At 32.2% G+C, this 20,225-nt stretch overlaps 1 protein-coding gene across 1 annotated transcript in view; it reads left to right on the forward strand.

Moving 5' to 3' along the window:
• The window catches only part of LOC107448963 (cytochrome P450 4V2), a 33,733-nt gene extending 14,605 nt beyond the window's left edge, over positions 1-19,128 (forward strand). Inside the window, exons 5-12 of the mRNA XM_087152261.1 lie at positions 1,124-1,314; positions 2,236-2,305; positions 5,007-5,133; positions 7,402-7,587; positions 14,878-15,051; positions 15,141-15,207; positions 16,780-16,959; positions 18,862-19,128. Coding sequence (XP_087008387.1) covers positions 1,124-1,314; positions 2,236-2,305; positions 5,007-5,133; positions 7,402-7,587; positions 14,878-15,051; positions 15,141-15,207; positions 16,780-16,959; positions 18,862-19,028 — 1,162 coding nt within the window. The 3' untranslated portion in view covers positions 19,029-19,128. The remainder of the gene's footprint in view (positions 1-1,123; positions 1,315-2,235; positions 2,306-5,006; positions 5,134-7,401; positions 7,588-14,877; positions 15,052-15,140; positions 15,208-16,779; positions 16,960-18,861) is intronic.
• Positions 19,129-20,225: the final 1,097 nt, after the last annotated feature.

Genomic DNA, 20,225 nt, shown 5'->3' on the forward strand with positions numbered 1-20,225 from the left:
GACGCTACATGCAGCGCTCGTATACAAAGGGCATCGCGTAGATTCTGGCGAAATACGACACTCGTAACGAAAGGATTACTAAGCCTGCTACATGTTCGAAATTAAAATTTAAAAAAAAAACCGAAAACATAATGATAAATGCATTTGACTGGAAAAGCAATGTTGCCCCGCCTACCGTGACCTCGTCTTTGCTTTTTCATGTATGAAAAACAAATCTTAATGGTTCAAAGGATTACTCTCCAATATGATAATTAATTAGTGCTTACTATAAATTAAAATACGGAATCAGACGCAAAAACATACTTTCTCCAAACAAGCATACCTTTTTAGACGAAGTTTAATTTTTAACTATCTATATAAGGTAGCCGTTATTTGGAAAATATGGATCTTATAGTCCAGTTAGGCGAAGCAGTTGTAAAAATATGGAATTCCTTGTGTTAATTTTTTTTTTTTTTTTTTACTTTTTGGCTGTGTATCTAGACTTTATTGAGCAATTCAAACAATTCTTACGCTTACTTCGTTACCAAAAGATAGTTTCATAGAAAAAGTAGTTTTTAATGAATTATTTTTATTGTTTTACTTAATAATTTTCGAAAACATCGGAATTGTAAGACATGCATTTTTACATTTTCTTCAACTCAATAGTAGAATATAGTAATATTAAATGACAAAATATAAAATTTGAACTAAATCGGTCAAATAGTTTGCTAAAAAAAGTTTCAAAAAGTCGTATTTTTAATTTTTTAATCAAAGTTAAGTAGAGTTGTGTCTTTTTTTTTCTAGCTCACTGTACGTGTTTTTTGCTCACTGCTCAGAGTAATTAGCACTAAAATGCATAACCCGTTATCTTAGTTTATATAAAGATATACAGAGTTATGCGCATTGAAAAAAAAATTGCATTAACAAGATGATACTAAACTAAAATCAAGAAATCGCTAGAACAAATCTTTGGTTCCTTCAAATTCCACATATCGATATTTACCATAATAATAATTTACGTCAGCTATTGTCATCACCCAATCAATGTCCTGTTTTGAACTTAGCACCATGACCCATTATATGGTACATCAGCACATTGTATGTTATTGATTTTAGCTACTCATTTAGTATTTTTTATTTTCAGCTCTGGTAAAAAGTGGCGTTACAGAAGAAAACTATTGACCCCGACTTTTCACTTTCGAATATTAGAAGATTTTTTACCTATAATTTCCGACCACTCACATATTCTTGTCTCACGACTACGTGACCTTGAGAAAGATTCATGGATTGATATTGTTCCTTTTATTTCTTCTTGCACTCTTGATGTTATATGTGGTAAGTGATGTTGCCTGAAAAATTATTTGCTCGACACACTCCTCTCTCTCTCTCTTCAAATTTCGCCCCTCAGCAAATTCTTGTCTCAGGGTCAAGGCACATCCGATGCCCCGAATTGGACCTTTTCATTCTTCCTATTCTCTATTGCAATGGTCCCTTCTTTGCATTTCATACATTCATTCATCGAATTTAAAAGATCATTAACCAACACACTATACAACTTCAGGTACGCCGTTTTTTTAACTGCCATTATCCTGATCCATTAACTTAAATGCGTGACATCAAACCTTTATTGAATATCTTAAAGACAGCAATATTTTGAAAATATTTTAACCGGATTTTAAATTTCGACATTATTTTGGGCGTGGTATAGTCGTTTTTGACTCTTGAACAAAATTTATAAAACTTACCTTTCCCTGTCTTGGAAAACATCCATGAAATATGACTTGCTGCTACAATTCAGTTTTTTTTAATCATTAACTGTGTTCTTATATCATTAACTGCGCTCATAATGTTTTTAGTTTATGACCAGAACAGAAAAAAATCCAAAGGCCAAAGTTGGGTTTTTCCTGGAAGCAACAAATTGGGCCATCTTGCTCGATCCATTGAACTTCTTGTTAAAGGCTTCAGATACAGAATCTCACATGCGGTTGAAATAAGGAGTAGGGAAAAAACTTATTTTCGTTCACTACATTTCACCAACACAAGAATTATTTCCGAAGTTTAAAAATTTATTTTTACAGAATATTTTTACAGTTTTAGTAACATAGTGTGAGTAAAAATTAAATATTCCCTGTAGTTTTATTAAATGTTACCACAATTTTGTAAATCATTTTAAGTTGTACATTTGAGGCGTATATTGTCTTTATAATTTTCAAAAAATGCTTAGTACTTGCACAATTATTGACACTTTTATTTCAGAGACTGCTATGGGTGTAAAAATTAATGCCCAAATGGGTGAAAGCAAAGAATATGTTCAGGCAATTCATGAGTAAGTTTTAACCCATTGTTCACTTAAATTTTTGTTTGTTAATTGGCAACAGTTACTTTTCCAGTTCCAATCATTCAATTATGACTCTTATCATGTTTGTACATATTTTTTACTTATCAAGAGATTAAGCCACAGTTGTTGATGAGGTATTTCACAACATTTAGCTGTTACAGATTCTACACTTAATAAGCCTGTGGGGATGGTAGTTATCGACAATGCCAACCTTCATCTATGAAAAGGTACCCCGACATAGAGTCGAGTTAACACCTTTTATGTACTAGTGAATTGTAATTTTGAAGTGGTAGATACCCTACAGTACTCCCCCACCAGAATTATATCTGTGATAGAATTCGATGAACGGATACCACTAGTTGATTTGATGCTGTTTTGTGAGAAGCCGGGAGAGCTGTATTAAGATCACCGTACTTTTTGAGTGCTGGTAGTGAGAGCTGTATTAAGTTCACGGTAGTGGCCGTTTCTGTGTTGCCTTAAACAGTCGAGTGTATGTCAGCCGACGTTGTGTTTAATCGAGACAGAGTAGCAACAGCGCGAGGAGGTGGATAATGTGCGCAGTTACAAGTAGCAAGTCAACTGTTCAATGTGGATCATCCAGCGAAGTGGGCGTTACTGTCAAGATAGGCGTGTTCATATGAGGTGGGCGTTACTGCCAAGCTAGGCGTGTTCACATCACGTCCGAAGGTCACCAATGTGGGGATGGTAGCTATCGACAATGTCAACCTTCATTTATGAAAAGCTGTATTTTAAACAGCTGAGCGTTAAAACAGTTCTGCTGTTCAGTGGTGGCGTTAGAGTTGTGCCTCTCAATGCTTTAATGTAAGCATATTGATCGAGGTACCTGCCTCTTCATCTAAGAATTATTTACCAAAAGCAACGGACGTATGAGGTCGAGTAATTAAAATGCAGTACAGTAAAATGAGAAAGATATATACGAAAAAAAAAAGGATCCGAATAATAATTGATAAAATACAAATACGAATACAAGAAGTCCGAATAATATAGGAATAACATAAAATGCTTACATAATCGAAAAATTAATAATTTGCATATTTACAGCTGAGGGAATAATTACAAAAAAGCGAAATACTAGTATATACATATTTAGTCGGAGTGATAGAGTTGTGTCGTTACTGTGGTGTGTAGACGTGCAGGTATAGAACAAAATAATAGGAACGCCTGTGAAAGAATGGAGTCGCTCTTGACCGTCCAATAAGCGGCGGGTATGTGCCTCCTAGTTGAGATGAAAGGCAAGGCATCTGTCTAGCATTCGGCAGTGTGAGATTTGCATGAAAAAAATCTATTTCTAGCAAAACGAGATTATTTCCGACCTCTCTGACCTTAAAAGAGGCATGATAATCGGAGCTCGCCTGGCTGTATATAAATCGTATGCATCTACATCGAATCCAGATTTTCTTTTTTAAACCCTTCCTTCTCGCTCCCGTGAAAATGACGGGGTGAGATTTCGCCCTCTATTTCTCGCTCCCGTGATATTTCTGGGCTGGAGTGTTCGGTAGTCACGCTCCAATAAGAATAAAACTAATTCATATCTTTTGCCCGGAAAACGTTTTATTTCTCATTTTACACACCATGTGGCAGTACCAGTATATAATTGTAGATAGTTAGTTTATTTTAAACTAGATGTCAGCACTAATCAGTGATACAGGGATAAAAAATAGGCACTTTTATGACCGTTTTCTTGGAATTAGCCGATCGCTAAGGGGAGCGACTGGCGGAAGCAAATTTTGTAATCGTTTAATTCGTTATTTCAAGGGGTTGTTGCAATCGTTATTTTAAGGGGTTACAGTCGTTCTCATCACCTAGAAAATGCTTATACAGTCTTTTGCACTTTAATGAAACTCTAATCATAGCCACTAGTACCATCATACATAAATTGGATACCATCCAAAATTAGGCTTTTCGTCCGATCACAGGGGCAGTGAAATCAAGACCTGTCAAGTCATACATCAGTTAACCTGATTCTATTTCTGAAAAAGTACTCAAGAGAATATTACAATTTTCGACAATAAATCAATGATGATTGCCTGGAGATGCTTTTAAAAAAGATTACAGTATTATAAACTGCAAAAACTTAAAACACAGAAAAGTTTTCGACAGTAGGCTTGGGACTAAATGGAAAAACTGGAATTCCAGAAAGAGACGTCTATATTTTTGCTCGTCCCAGATCCCCTAAAATTGTTGGATTTGTACGTTCGTTTAAACTTCAACCTCCTTGTCAGCAAAACCTCCTTGTCACCTCCTTCAGACAGTAATAATCGCTTTATCAACAATCGAGAACCAACACCCATCAGAAATTTGGACACACGTGTATACTAATGGTTCTCTGATGTATAACGGGGAGATGTAATTATAATTGTTGGTGCTCATCTCTCTTATATTGACGGTGATATTTAAGCTACATATATTGCTCTATTGCAATTGCTGATACGAAAAATACCTTTAATAAAGCTGTAATCCTTTCTGATTCTATGACTGCTCTCCAATCTCTAGCAAGTAATAGTACAGCTGATAAATTTCGTATCTTCAACAGTCAAAATATTCTGAAAGAACTGGCGACTATACATTCTATCAATCTAATGCTAAAAAGTCAAAAGAAATTTTTATTTTAAAAAATTCTGTAATGTTTATCTACTTTTTAATTGTTCTTTTTTTCTTTCCTCTTTAGAATTGGGGCTATATTCTTAGTCCGCATCTTAAAGCCTTGGCTTTATCCAGATTTCATATTTAGAATAACTTCATCCGGTAGACAATTCTATAAAAACGTAGATCTTGTGCATAGCTTCACAAAAAAAGTAAGTGGTTCAACACAAACATTAACAATTCCCACAAATTAATTAATCGCACAAATTAATTTGAAGATAAAAAATAGGAACATAAATAAAGGTTAGAAGAGTAAGTAGAGGGATCTTTTATGGCGCGTTTTTCTGCAGCACTGAAGCGAATTTGATTTGTCAGTTACATTGGATTGGCTCGAAAATGAATGCGCACAAATTAATAATATTATACGGGATAATTTAAATTTTATAGTTAATAAAGTTGCAAAGATAATTAAATCATCAAAATTATAAAAGATAATTAAATCATGAATAAATCTAAAGACAAATTTAATATTAAGAGTGCATTTTTTTCTTCATAATAGCGTAAATGTATGTTAGCTAAGAGAGATGAAAAAATAGATCCTTGCGGTATTCCATCAATTTGAATAAAGTTATGTTTTGTAAAGATAATTATTAAAAAGACAAATATTAATTAGAATTTCCCAATATTCAAAATCGGAAATTGAGTATATTATTAAAATCATATTAATAACTCAAAAAAATATCTTTTAGCTTAAAAAGGGGAATGCTATTGAAGAGATGCCGGAAATCATCAGTCGCTGCAGGATTAATTTTATTTTGTTTATTAAATTCTAAACTCGGTTGACTATTAGTGATAATACAAGAAAAAACTTCTTTAAAAGCATTGTTGATAATTTTATTTAATTAGTTAGAAAAAATGGTGCCAATTTAGTGCATAAATTATAGCATTAAATGGTATCCACAAAATTTCATAAAATTCATATTAAAATTAGAACAATCAGATGTGGGTATATATGTATATATATGGGTGATTTTCACGAAGCATGACAATTCTGACCAAAAAATTTCTTCAAATTTAAAGTCCTCAAAATAATTAAATTTTTTTTGTATACTTCTTTAGCTACACTTAATAATATCGAATAGACAGTAGTGTACTTTATTGACATTTGCTCGAGAAAAAAAATAAAATAGAAATTCACCAAATCTTGAATGCCAGGAAAATGACACATTACCTTAGAAGTTTAAAAAACAGTCATTTTAAGTTAATAATAAATAACTCAACTTAAGCCTTTATGTTAGATGGACCATAAATTGCTTAAATTAATTATTTTTATCCACTGTAGAAAGAAACAAAAAAACTTTTGTTGCTGGTATGAGAATAAAATTGTGTATAATAATCAATCATTAAATAAACATATAACTTTGATTACATCCAAGCATATTACAATCATTCATAAACTTGGTATTAGGTTAATATTTGCTTTCCTTCATTACAGTATTAGCAGTTAAAAAGAATTTCTTGTAACACTTCAATGTCCTGGCATTCATAAGCCAGGATAATGACAAATTCGCCATTTTATGGCATATAACTTTACTTTAATTTAATATTTTGGCCGAAGACGTTTGTATTCTGCAGGAAACAACAGTATTTCTTAAAATAACTCAGATAAATCTATGTAGTTTTTGTTATTAATGATTTCAAGAAGCCAGGAAAATGACAGCATAAAAACCTACTCATCTTGAAAAATTTTTTGAAATAGATTTTGAGCCAGAAAATTGGTTCTTTATTTATGCAACAAGACATGTTCATATAGGAGGGTATTTAATTAACATAAGATATTGATTGCTGGCTCTATCTATTTTGGTCATAAACCACTAAATAAAAGTAGCCAGGAAAATGACAGATTTTCATGGGACAAACAAATTATTGACAGAAAAAATTATTTTAAACGAAGTTTTAGTAAACAATATCCTCTGCGTATATTCTAGAAATGCTTACATAGGATAAGATAAAAAAATTAGATTTTGATAAATGTATGGAAAGTTTTGAAGCTAGTAATTATTGGAAATATTGTTTGGGACATGCCAGGAAAATGACATTTTGATATTCAATTAAATTTTTTAAGTATAGTCAATGCTAGTACAAAGTCATTTTAAAATGCTAACAGCAATGCTATTTATTAATTTTTTTTAAAAAAGTTCTTTTACTATTATAGTATTAGATCTTGGAGCAAGGAACAGTAAATTGTCATGTTTTATGAGAATCACCCGTATATATATATATATATATATATATATATATATATATATATATATATATATATATATATATATATATATATATATATATATATATATATATATATATATATATATATATATATATATATATATATATATATATATATATATATATATATATATATATTGAACATGACTGAATCTTCTTTTGTTTATTTAATTACGTGATTTGCTATTTAGGTTATAAATAAGAAGAAGTCAGAAATGATAGAAAATAATAAACTATTAAAAAACATTACCAATGACGGCATCTCAAATGCAAAACGTCATAGAGCTTTTCTGGAATTGCTATTAGAGCATCACATTAAAGATCCATCGTTTACGGAAGAAGACATTAGAGAAGAAGTTGATAATTTTATGTTTGCTGTAAGTTACTTTTTTTTTATTACTACTATTATTGTAAATGACCATGAAATTGAAATACCAACTATTAAATTTCCAGAAACTTTCTTTTTTCTTTTCAAAATTACATACCATTTTATGAATGACACTCCACGCCGACATTTTTTTGGACTATCTTAAAACACTTGTACTTGTCAAAAATTTACATAACACTTTTAATATTGTACAGGAGCCGGAATTGCGTATATTTTTTGGACTTGTGCGTCAGAAATCAGTAACTATCTCCTAGCTGATTTTTCCAAATAAAGATTGGCTGTACTTTACACGTGTATGCTTCAAGAACTAATAAAGAAATACAACGCGAATAAGACGCAAATAATAGCTCAGAAATAGATAGAATTATTTTAGTTCTATAAACAAGGTTCTAATCAGTGCCTAAACACAAAATGACAGCAAAAAAAACAATAGTTGTCATTGTGCAGTTTTTCAATTTTTGCCAAAAATCGAATATAATTAACCAAATTTCTCTTAGATATATTTCATGTTCTTTTTTTTTTTTTGAAAAAAAAAATCTATATATAGTAGCCACTTTAAAAATTATCTTTAACCCTTTGACGGTTATGAACGAGTTCAGCTCGCAATCGAATCGTGCTTCATAATGCGCGCAAATGAGTCCGCTCGGAAGCAAGATTTCAACCGTAATGGCTAGTAATGAGCACTACTCACGTAGTGAAATTTTTCCCCAATGCGCGCTGACGAGTTGAGCTCGTTCGCCATTATTATTCTGCATTGACTATGCTAAAAACGAATCCTACTCGCGAAACGTAATTAGTTTTACAGCCAACAGATGGGTGTACGGGTTCCATGAATTTCTTTTCATAATAAAGGGGGAATTTATTTTTTTACCTTGTTCTTTTTATGCGTATTTTGGCGCGTTTTTAAGGATGTTTGTAAAGTAAAATGGCTGAAAAGCGAAAGTTAGACAATTATGATGATGATTATGATTGTGATACAAAAAGCTTATCAAGTTTAGAGTCTGATGAAGACTTTGTTCAGAATATTTAGGTAATTACTGTATTTAAATGCTTCATAAAGTTTTATATTAGTTGTATTTATTTAGTCCTTTCAATTTAATATTTGTCTTATATTTATAATGAACAATTATTTACATAATTGATTATAATCATTTATAATTTACTATTAATAATTATCATTTATTATTTTCAAGTACGTAAAAACTGTTATTTATGTACTACAAATACTATAAGAAATTTTTAAAAGGCATGAGGCGAGCTATCTACGGCATCGCCATAGATGCCAACTTGCCCCGCTTTGTAAAATAGTATTTCCTAGTGATAACGAAATTCGAGTTAGTATTTTTCCTTTTAAGTAATTTTTTCACCACTAAATATCAAAAATTGTAAGTATGATATAAAATGCAACGTTAAAGTCACAATCTACTCACCCATTTTCGTTCCTGATAAAACAGAGTAAGGTTGTGTTATAGCCGAGCTCTGCGCTACGATGGCAACCAACAGATTTGGCCGCGGAGGGAGGGTCTTCCGACCCTCACGTGACTACTACCATGATATTGATCACACAACTCTTAGAGACTATGTGAGAAATAAAGTGTTTACAAACAAGCGGGCGACGGAATGCCTTGAAGACTGGCGTTTGAAAGAGCAACGTGACTTCTTGATGCCACTGAAAGAACAACTGGAAGATCCCGGAAAAAGATGCTGCTACGAAAAGAAAGACCTTGAGGACCTGTATAGAGAGATCTACTTCTATGAATCGCTGGTGGAACTTAAAGCCTCTATAGAATCAAAAACTCCGCCCACAAAGCCGGAACGGGAGACAACTAAGACTATTGATTCCAAAGAATCGGCTGAGATCCCACCGGTAGAAACTACCATGGACTTGGAAATCACTCCTGCAGAGACTGATAAGCCAATCTCGAACAACACCCCAGAGATAGCTACGACGGTTGAAAAGCAGTCCAAGAAAAAGAAAAAGAGGAAAAAGAGTAGTGTCAACCCGGCGATACCTAAAAACTCTGATTCCGAACCAGATAGTGAAAAACAACCGGAGAAAAAGATTGCTACCGCCCCTGAGACGGAAGAAAACATCTCGGACCCGACCACCTCTGAAGCCCCGGCACCAGTCGAGACTCCAGTTGAACCTACAAATCAGATAGAAACCCTGCAGCCCACCTGCAGAAAGTTAAAAGTTCTCATCCGAGGACTTACGGCCGATATCGGGACTCACCGTCTCGAAAAAGACCTTTCAGATAATGGTCTACGGCCAATTAAAACCGAGCAAATGAAGAAGGGGCGTGGCTGAGAACTTAAGCTCCTCTCCCTCTACTTAGTGATTCTGACCGACGTCCCAGAGAACCGGGAGATCCTGAAGGTTGACCGGCTACTTGAGACACCAGTCCGCATAGAAAAGTTTCGTGGCGGCCGCTACGAAATTCAATGCTTCAAATGCCAAGGCTTTGGCCACGCCCTGTATTTAACTATTCTAATTTTTCAACCACCATCCCTCTAATCCTAACATCATAATTAACTTTGACCAATATATTGAGCAAATTTTTGCACGCGTCTTTTCCCACGCGTAAGTACTTTGATTTCAACTTTAACTATTCTCGAGAGATACTCGCGATATTGTCAAAGTTTGTGTTAAATGTGTAAGATATGTATTAAATTTTAGTCATAATTTGAAATCTATCCAGCAGCCATTTCATCACACAAACCTCCGTAGGAATTGAGCATGGGGCAATCGACCTCCTCACGCGTTTCTCGAACAATAACTTGAGAATCGTATAATTTTAATATCTATCTATCTATCTATCTATATATATATATATATATATATATATATATATATATATATATATATATATATATATATATATATATATATATATATATATATATATATATATATATATATATATATATATATATATATATATATATATATATATGCAGGGTGATTCTAAAAAGATGGGGAAAATTTTAGGAAGTGACAGTACACACCCAGACAAACAATTTTTATCAAAGAATGCAAGAATGCATGGTCGAAAACAAAACCAAAGGTGCTGGCGCATTTGGAAAGTCTTTTCATGCAAACGAGAAAGCTCCATTCCTATTGCGAGTTACTGCGTTACGTTATTTGTCGCCAAGCTTTCGACCGCTGCAGGGAAAGTTCGCCTATCTTTTCTTCGTTGTACCAGCATAGCCGCTGTCGCCCACTGTTTTGAACACTTATTGTAATCACATGCCACTAAATTTGCTTTTATAACTTTACTTCATCGTTCTTTGTGTGTTTTTGCCTCATATAAGAACATAAACTTTGACGCCCTCTAGCGGTTTTGAGTTTTGTTTTCGACTATGCATTCGCTTAAAAAATTATCACTAATAGTTGGTATAACAGTTTGAGGCACAAAAGCTGCGTTTATGTTTAAACTTTCTACAGCCATTTTGGAAAGTATAAAAAATAAATCTTAATACATAATTACTTCGTAAAGTAATTATTCTAAATAAATACTTAACGTATAACTATCAAGTCAACACTACATAAACTCCTTTATAAGACAACCTACGAAACGAATCTCAATAAATACTTAACTCATAACGAATTATTTAACATTATTCAAATTATTACTTAACTCAGCCTATACTAAGCTGAAGATCGTGACCGTTGGTGTACCAACCTAAACATTACTATAGTTTGTTACCGGTGAACTAGATCTATTATTACTTAACTCAGCCTATACTAAGCTGAAGATCGTGACCGTTGGTGTACCGACCTAAACATTACTATAGTTTGTTACCGGTGAACTAGATCTATTATTACTTAACTCGGCCTATACTAAGCTGAAGATCGTGACCGTTGGTGTACCGACCTAAACATTACTATAGTTTGTTACCGGTGAACTAGATCTATTATTACTTAACTCAGCCTATACTAAGCTGAAGATCGTGACCGTTGGTGTACCAACCTAAACATTACTATAGTTTGTTACCGGTGAACTAGATCTATTATTACTTAACTCAGCCTATACTAAGCTGAAGATCGTGACCGTTGGTGTACCGACCTAAACATTACTATAGTTTGTTACCGATGAACTAGATCTATCTGATTATACATTTCAACTCGAAATTTCTAATTCTCTCCAGTAGGGGGCATAAGTTTTTTTGTAAGTATTTACATTAGTTAAGTGGCATTATTACATTGAATATTCTCAATAAAATAATTAGCTTTTCTAATCTATGAAATAGATTGGATGTTTATTTTAGAAAAAAAAGGGTTTATTTTAAATAATTTATAAAATTTTCAGATTTTAATACATCAGAATGTTAAATCGTCCATCTTTTTTCTTTTAATCTTTATTTTAATATTTTAACATGTTTTTTTTTGTTTTATTTTAACATTAATTTTGGAAATCCTCATTTTTATAATGAATTCTGTTTAATTTTTAATAACCTTAAAACCAAAATTTTCAATTTTACAAGTTTCCCTTTACTTTCGAAAAAGCGAAACTAGAATCCAATCAACGTCCGTTTACATAGAGGGTGTTATAAACCTTCCAGAAGCAATAATGCTCTTATGATAATCCATTTTGGAATATTGTTACAGCCTGACCCGTAACAATTAAGTAACGGTTCTAGTTCAGCCATGGCATAACAATATGAATAATAATTATAATGTTGCTGAACCCGAGTTCATGTTGCAACATGTATATGTTACCTTGAATGACCGAAATCAGGAGAATGTCAACTTTCATCGGTGAATGTCAACAATCACATAGCCGCTTTGGTGATTGTCCGAAATATTTGTTACCCCCGTTTTGATATTAATTTATTCGTTGATATTATTATATTTATTTGATGTTTTAATATCTGCTGAGGATTGATTAGGAGAAACATCAGTGTTCGGAATACCGGTTAAAAGTGTGGCGTTAATTAATGTTAAATGTTAAGTGTCTTATGTACAAGTTACTTTGTAATTAATATTTATGGTTGTAGATACGCCACAAATGCATACTTGGCAGTGGCACTTGACCTTAAAAAAAAGATTGATATAGGGCATACCGAACAAATGTGTATCGGGCAGTTGCATCGAACCTTAAGGAAACATCAGCATCAGAGTAGGATATACTGGGCAAATATATGCCACGCAGTGGCCCACAAAAGCAGACATGAAGCTATGTAGAACATAAACAAACTAATTATGCGTCGAAATTGTTGGGTATACAAAACAAAAATATATCACGGTTACAATAAATTACATAAATAAATAATAAGTCATACTAAAAGACGTAGGTGAGAAAAAAATTATATTTCAACAAATTCGATGTGCGATACAGCGCCGTATTTAATTAACTTCATTTTAATTAATTTTCTTACTTATGTGGAGAGACTTAGCTGAGCTTTAACATGTTATTTTGCTTATAAACGATCAGCTACGCAAGCGTCATAGGTCACATGTGCAGGTATCTTCTTCTTGAAGTGCAAGTACTCAATTTAGAGGCATTTAAAAAATTGAATTATCTTACTGGTTTAGTAAAGGCCATTGTTTTGAGTAAAATTAATGACAATTCAACTTTAAAAATAACAGTTGTTAGTGGCTGATCAAATACTGTCACCAGCATGGTATTATTTGTAACGGATATCAGTTATTAGGATTTGAAATAAATGTTTTGAAACGCAGAGCGATAAGCAGAGAGCTCGCCGCACTTAACTATACTCAATACTCAATAAAAGTTTTTTTTATGAATAAATAAGAATTTGTTTGTTTCCTATAGAGGGAACTATTTTTGTTCTTTGTCTACAGAATTTGCTTAGTATGTTTATAAGATCTCGATGTTTTATAGACCGACCAGCTGGTCACCACCTTAGATAGGAGTAAATCACTTCTCTTAGGCTGTCAACACAGGCTGGCAAGTTGCTCTTGTGGCGTGTTTGTATACATTTCTACACAATTGAGCTCATGCTTAATCATGAAATAATGGTGATAAAATTATAATATGAAAAAGTAAACTGTATGCGATAAAACAGACTTAATAAGAATTCGGTAAAAATATACTTGAGGGTGCCAATTAGCGAAATTGGCGACTTATGTTTGGCGCCATTCCTGTTTACGCGGAACTCCGTGGTGACAGGAATGGCGGCCAAAACATAATGATATTTCAATAAAACATTGGAAAATTTGAACAAAACATTGGCCAAAACTTTATAAAATTGCAATGAACCCAATATAAGCAAAATTAATAAACCCAATAAAAGGCATTTTGAATCGAAACAAAAATTAATGGAGTAACCAAAGAAAAAAAAGGAAAAAAACAACTCAATTCTTCATTAAGCTTGAATATCTTCAGATTTAGGTGCACAGAATTCTCTAAGAGCAATTAGATACTGTCTAAATTTATCATGAACAGAATCTGCGCACTTCCATCACCACATAAATTCGGCAAAATAAGAATCGAAAATGGCGTCTGTGGTAACGGACTGGCGGTGACATTTTTTTCTTAAGTCCCTTTTTGTGACTGCCCACATACCTTCAATTTTATTGACCAGAATCAAAAGTAACCTTACCAGTCGGTATCCAACGTAGAACTAACGGACCTCTGAAATTACATATACCGTTGAACATTTAAAAATATCGCTAAAATCTAAACCAATCAGAATCACGATTGGGTTTCAACATCGCCTAGCTTGGCGATCTACCGCGCTAACAACTTGGCGAGAATCAAGGGGCACCCTCAAATATAGTCTACCCTAAGAATTCATTGTTTTATTTCAGAGAATTATCTTAATAACATTAAAGTTGGCATTCAAATTCATGAATTTAAGTAGCAGTCTAGTAAAATATGACTGTACTTACTTAAACGAAAGTATTTAGGGAAGTTCATAAATTTGATAAAGTTAGGATTGATACTTTTCATAATTTCATTACAAAAAGTATCAATTATTAAACCGAACGACTTCCAAAAATTTTAAATCGGATTTATTTTGTTGATCTGTGTTAGACGCGATGGTACAGCCCCTTTTCTTCCCTCCTCTTACTTTCTGTTTCCTTTTTTTATATATTAAAAAGAATTGGGTAAGAAACTTCGATTAAGTAATGAAAGAGTACATTACTTACTTAACATTATTTCCAATATTTGTTAGAACGGGATTTTTGCAATAAGAATATAAAATTACTCATCATATAAACTTTTATTATTATGTGATTCACATTGTTTCAAATATTTAAGAAGGTAACTATTTTTAGTAGCAGAAAGTTAGTTTCAAAATTTATTTTTAGGGTTATGATACAACAGCTATGTCAATTTCTTGGACATTATATTTAGTTGGATTAGATAGACACGTGCAGATTAAAATACAAGAAGAATTGGATGAAATATTTGAGGGTGATAACGAAAGAGAAATTGAACGTAATGACTTATCGCGTATGAAGTACTTGGAGTGTGTCATCAAGGTATGCTTTTAATTTAGGAATTTTCATGATGGAAATACTGTTATTCATTAATTGCAGTAAGTTTATTGCTTCATGTTTAATTGCAATAGGAAACTCTTAGATTATATCCTTCAGCGCCGTTCATAGCTAGAGAAGTTAAAGAAAACTTCAAAGTGTGTAAGTAAAAATTATTTTCGAATAGTTAGTGTTAACTACAAAATTGTTTTTAGAATAAGAATTTCTTGTATAAAATATAATTACTAATTTAAGGCCAAACAACACAGAAGATTGCAAAAAATAAAGTTTTTTTAATGAATTTTGCAATGATTGTGATAAACTAAACTTAACGTACCTTTTTTTACAATCTTATTGTGCGCATTTTAATCTGCATTTTATCACGATACAAAAACATTTTTTAAAAAATTAGTGCTTATATGATACAATGCTTATAAATTGTTTTTAAAAATTATCCATAACATCCTGGTGCTAAAAAAAACATCCTCACAAAAAAATCGTGGGAAAAAAAAACATCCAAATTTGATTCCGTTTTGATTTTTTTAAACTACATGAGTTTTGGCTTTCGTTTCATGTAGGATTTTTAAAAATTTAGTTTTTTTATAAAATGACTTTGTTAAAAAAAATTCAGAAAATGACGTAAATAAATTACTTTTTCATGGAATACTCAAAGCCAGTCAATCCAATTTAAAAATCCCTACGTGCAACGAAAACTAAGTTTAATTATGAATATTGTGTCCAAATTTTGCGGGAAATGGATTGAGCATTGCATTAGTTAGAGATGCAGCAAGTAAACAAACTATAGCTTCGACTAAATTACGCTTAAAGTTGCGATCAATAATTTATTATTTGATTAGTTTTCATTGGATTCTTGAAAGAAAATTTAGTTAAACTTGAAATTTTTATTTTAACAATTTTTCTTTCAAGTGCACTAAAAATGGGATCTTTTTTTTGTCCGCATCCATTTTCGTGCCATTAAACTCAATATTTTTAACATTAATGTAACTTAAGATCCTCACCCAATCAGATTTTTAATTTCAGTTTATTTTTTAAGCATTGCAAAGATAAAAGTTTAATATTTTCTCCAATAATTAATTATAATATTTTTCTTTTAATACGGGACAGTTTTTTTTTGTCTGTTTTTTATTTGTTTATTGTTTGTGCCATTAAACTCAATATTTTTACATGTATGTAACTTAGGATCCTCACCTAATCAGACTTTTAACCCTTTAACGGGCCCTTTATTTCTAGTAAAGGTAAATTAAAGTATTTTTGGAATTGAAACTGTTTTAAGAACAGTAATTGATATAAAAAAAAAACTCATTTAGTTTATAAAAATGGCCATTTTTTTGGTGGTAAATATATTTAACATGACCTATTAGGAACTTACTGACTTTTATTTTTCTTTATTTATAAAATAAACTCCTTAAATGCCACAAACTTCAAAAGGAGTTATGTATTTTATACTTTTATACGTTTTTCAAAAGTGGCAAATGGTTACCAATTTTACTCAAACTCACTTCAAGAAAGCTGAAGTTATTGAAAAATGGAAACCTAAATTAAAAGTGGTAAAACGTGGTGGTAAGTATACTTACCACGGCCTTCAAAAGGGTTAATTTCAATTTATTTATTAAACTTTGCTGAGTTAAAAACTTCACATTTTTTTTCAATAATTAATTATAATATTATGCTGAACTTACTTTTCTCATGAAAACGGAATTTTTGAATTTCTAGTGGACTACGAAGTCGAAAAGGGGAGCGCTTGCTTTATCTTTCCACTTATGCTTCATAGAGATCCTAAAACATTTCCAGATCCAGAAAAATTTGACCCAGCAAGGTTTTTTCCTGAGAATGTAGCAGGAAGACATCCATATGCCTATGTGCCTTTCTCAGCCGGGCCAAGGAATTGTATAGGTAGAGTCATAAATATACGCATGCACAATAAAACGTTAAAATAATATAATCGTCCTTGTTAACTGTCACAATACGTTGTTTAGACAGGTTTTTAATCTATGTTATCCATCCGTGCTCGAAATTCAGAAGAAGAGTTAAATGTAGCATATGAAGTATGATGTTAATACTTCCACGAATAAATTTCGATCTGGTTTAAATCACAATTTTGTTTAGTTTTATTTTTTAATGTATAAATACTGATGACAAAACAGCATCAACTTTGAAAGTACACTACCCTTTTAGGTAAATAAACATGATTTCCACGTTGGAAGAGCATTTGATTAGCTTACTCTGAGTACTGTTTGGTGTACTGTGACCATTTCAACTCTTCAAATGTTATAATTACTTCAACAGTTGCAATCCTAGTTGTATTCATTTTGACTTTGGGTTAGATGTGATGTAGCCCGAACGATGTTCTCGCGCCATTAATTGACACCAATTAATCAATTTTGCAATAAATTGTAATGTGATTGCTTTCAGTTCCAAATTGCATGCCAACCTTCAAGAAAGATTTGTTTCAAACCCACCATCAATTTTAGCACAGTAAATATTTTTGACCGAAGAGAAAAACTGGATTGAGGTAAAATCCTAGAATAGCCCACTTCTTGGCGGCTTTTTGAAATCACGCCAAGTTGGCGATTATTACTGGGATCAACGTTATTTTGTGATTATTGAAAAAAAAAAGCAAATTAAATTATTTTCAACCGGTACAGCACAAAAAAAATTAAAAAATGAAATATTAACGATGATAAATGAAATAACGGTTAAAAAGTGAAATAACAATGATGATTCTAACAGCAAGAGATCAGAAGCATAAATGGCGAAAAAATAACCTCTTTTAACTCTTTTGTAACAAAATTCAACTTTCGCCTAAGTATGCATATCAAATAACCACGCCTAGTTTGGCCAGATTTCAAACATTTGCTTGGCACGATTTAACAAACTTGGTGGCGAGATTTTAAAACAAATCGCCAAGATTTGGGCTATTCTAGTATTTCTAGTATTCTACTATTTTTATATTTTCTGTTTGCTGAAGCTGATCTCCGTTTATAATACTTTTATTTTGTTATGATATGAAAAAAATTGCAAATTTTTATTTTAAAATTTGTGTTATTTTCAAATAAAACGTGAAATATAATACTTAACACTAGGAAATATTTTGCAGACAATTGGGTATAATATAGCCTACGTCACAGGTTGTGTTGTTCCTACTAAATTTAACCCATGAACGACATTTTCTGCGAGCCTAACTTCAAGCCACAAATAAACAAACGAAGTGCTCGATCGTTTAAATAGCTGCTCGCCAGATTTTATTGCATTATAAAGAAAAGTTATTGAAACTAAATACAACTAAATAAACAACAACAACTAAAACAAATAACAACAACTACTAATAACAATAACTAAATAAACAACAACTAAATTCCATTCGTTTAGCATTGCGTCATATGTTGTTCCTACTAAATCGAAGTAGTTGTGTTTTTTTCATATTATACCCAATTGACAAATGTTAATAAAATTTTACTCTCTCGCAGACTATTCTAAATGAACAATATATTCCAGTATTTTGTTTATGTTTATCAATTACGTTTGAATCGACCAATGCAAAATGTATTCAATATCTGCTAGTTTCTTTTCCAGAGAGCTGAAAAGGAAATTATTTTTTGCTTTCATTATTCGAAATATCTATATGTTTCTTATTGATTCATGGTAAGCATTATTTTTTCGCACTAATGGAAAATGCAGAAAATTGCTTGTTTTTTAGCTCTCTTGAAATAAAGTTAGCATGACTTAAACCCTTTCAACATATAGCAATTCATCTGATCTGGAATATATATATATATATATTTTCAATATTTTTAGGTCAAAAATTTGCTGTAATGGAAAACAAGACAGTGCTGGCAAATATATTCCGCAATTTCGAAGTGACATGCAAGGACCCCAGAGACAAAGTTAATGTCACTCCTAGCCTCACCATTAAGAACCTTGAACCACTCATGATACGATTTACACCTCGAAGTACAAGATGAATTTCAGTAAAGATAAAAATAATTCGCCAAAATGTCCTCATGAAGTGTGAAACGAATTTAAGATTGTATCGATGTATTAAATAAAACCTATAAATAACGAGTCAGAAATCTTTAAAACAAAATCATGGTACTTAGATAATTAAAAAGTTTTTTTTTAAAAAGTAGTCATTGACGTGCTCTAGGGTGGCGCAGTTGGTAAAGGAGTCACTCACTACACCGGTGGAGAATCAGGGATCCTGAAAGCCAACAAATAACAGGCGTGTATATTTAAGTCAAAAAATTTTGATGGCTTATTTTAGTTTCAGTGCAATTTATGATGGTCCAACATCATTTCATGCTCACCAGTATCCAACATTTTCCATTACGTGTTCATGGTTTTTGATACGCTAATAAAATTCCATCATTCAGTGATGGAAAATGCTACTTTTATACTTTGATGGTTAACCATCAAAAGAAGTTTGATTCTCATAGTCCAACAATCCATGATGATCCGTGATTGTTCTAACTATGCAATTTTTGATGGTTTAAATTGAACTAGGAGGCTTCGCCCCCTGCTCGCTGGCGCTCGCCAACACCCGGAACTGCTTTCGCAATTCATTTCGGACTGCTTCGCAATCCGATGCTCGCTTTGTTCGCTCATTGGATACGTTCTTAACGTCTAGCTTTTGTATACTTTTTTGAACACTGAAGTTCCGAAAACTTTTCACTGTAGAAAATTCTAAACCTGTGCATTTCAATATTAATTTGATATTGCAAACAGTTCACATATTTTTCTTAATCACACTATTCTAAATTTCAGCTGTTGAGAAAAATAACTGTTGTAAGTTTTGTTTTAAAGTCCTTCCCACCTGAGGGCTAAAACCATGTGTTGTAAAACAATATGAAATAGTACTGAACGCCGGATGTAAAGCATCGGCTTCGATGAACATAATTTTGTGAGAATTTTTTTGATAATTCGGTGAGAATTCACCCGATTAGACATATGATATGCTCACTACGTGCTCTTGCGCTCCGAAGCCTATCAATTAAAACGTATTAGCGTTTTAAATAATATAGATTAGCCATATAATGCTCACTACGTGCTCTTGCTCGCCGAAGCCTATCAATTAAAAATGAAAACTGTTGCCAACGCGAGAAAAGAAATATCATCGGTTTTATTGATACGTACGTATTAGCGTTTTATATAATATAGACTAG

This window comes from Parasteatoda tepidariorum, chromosome 9 (genome assembly GCF_982258835.1).
Source record: "Parasteatoda tepidariorum strain Cologne lab strain chromosome 9, Ptep-v5.0, whole genome shotgun sequence".
Lineage (NCBI taxonomy): Eukaryota > Metazoa > Arthropoda > Arachnida > Araneae > Theridiidae > Parasteatoda > Parasteatoda tepidariorum.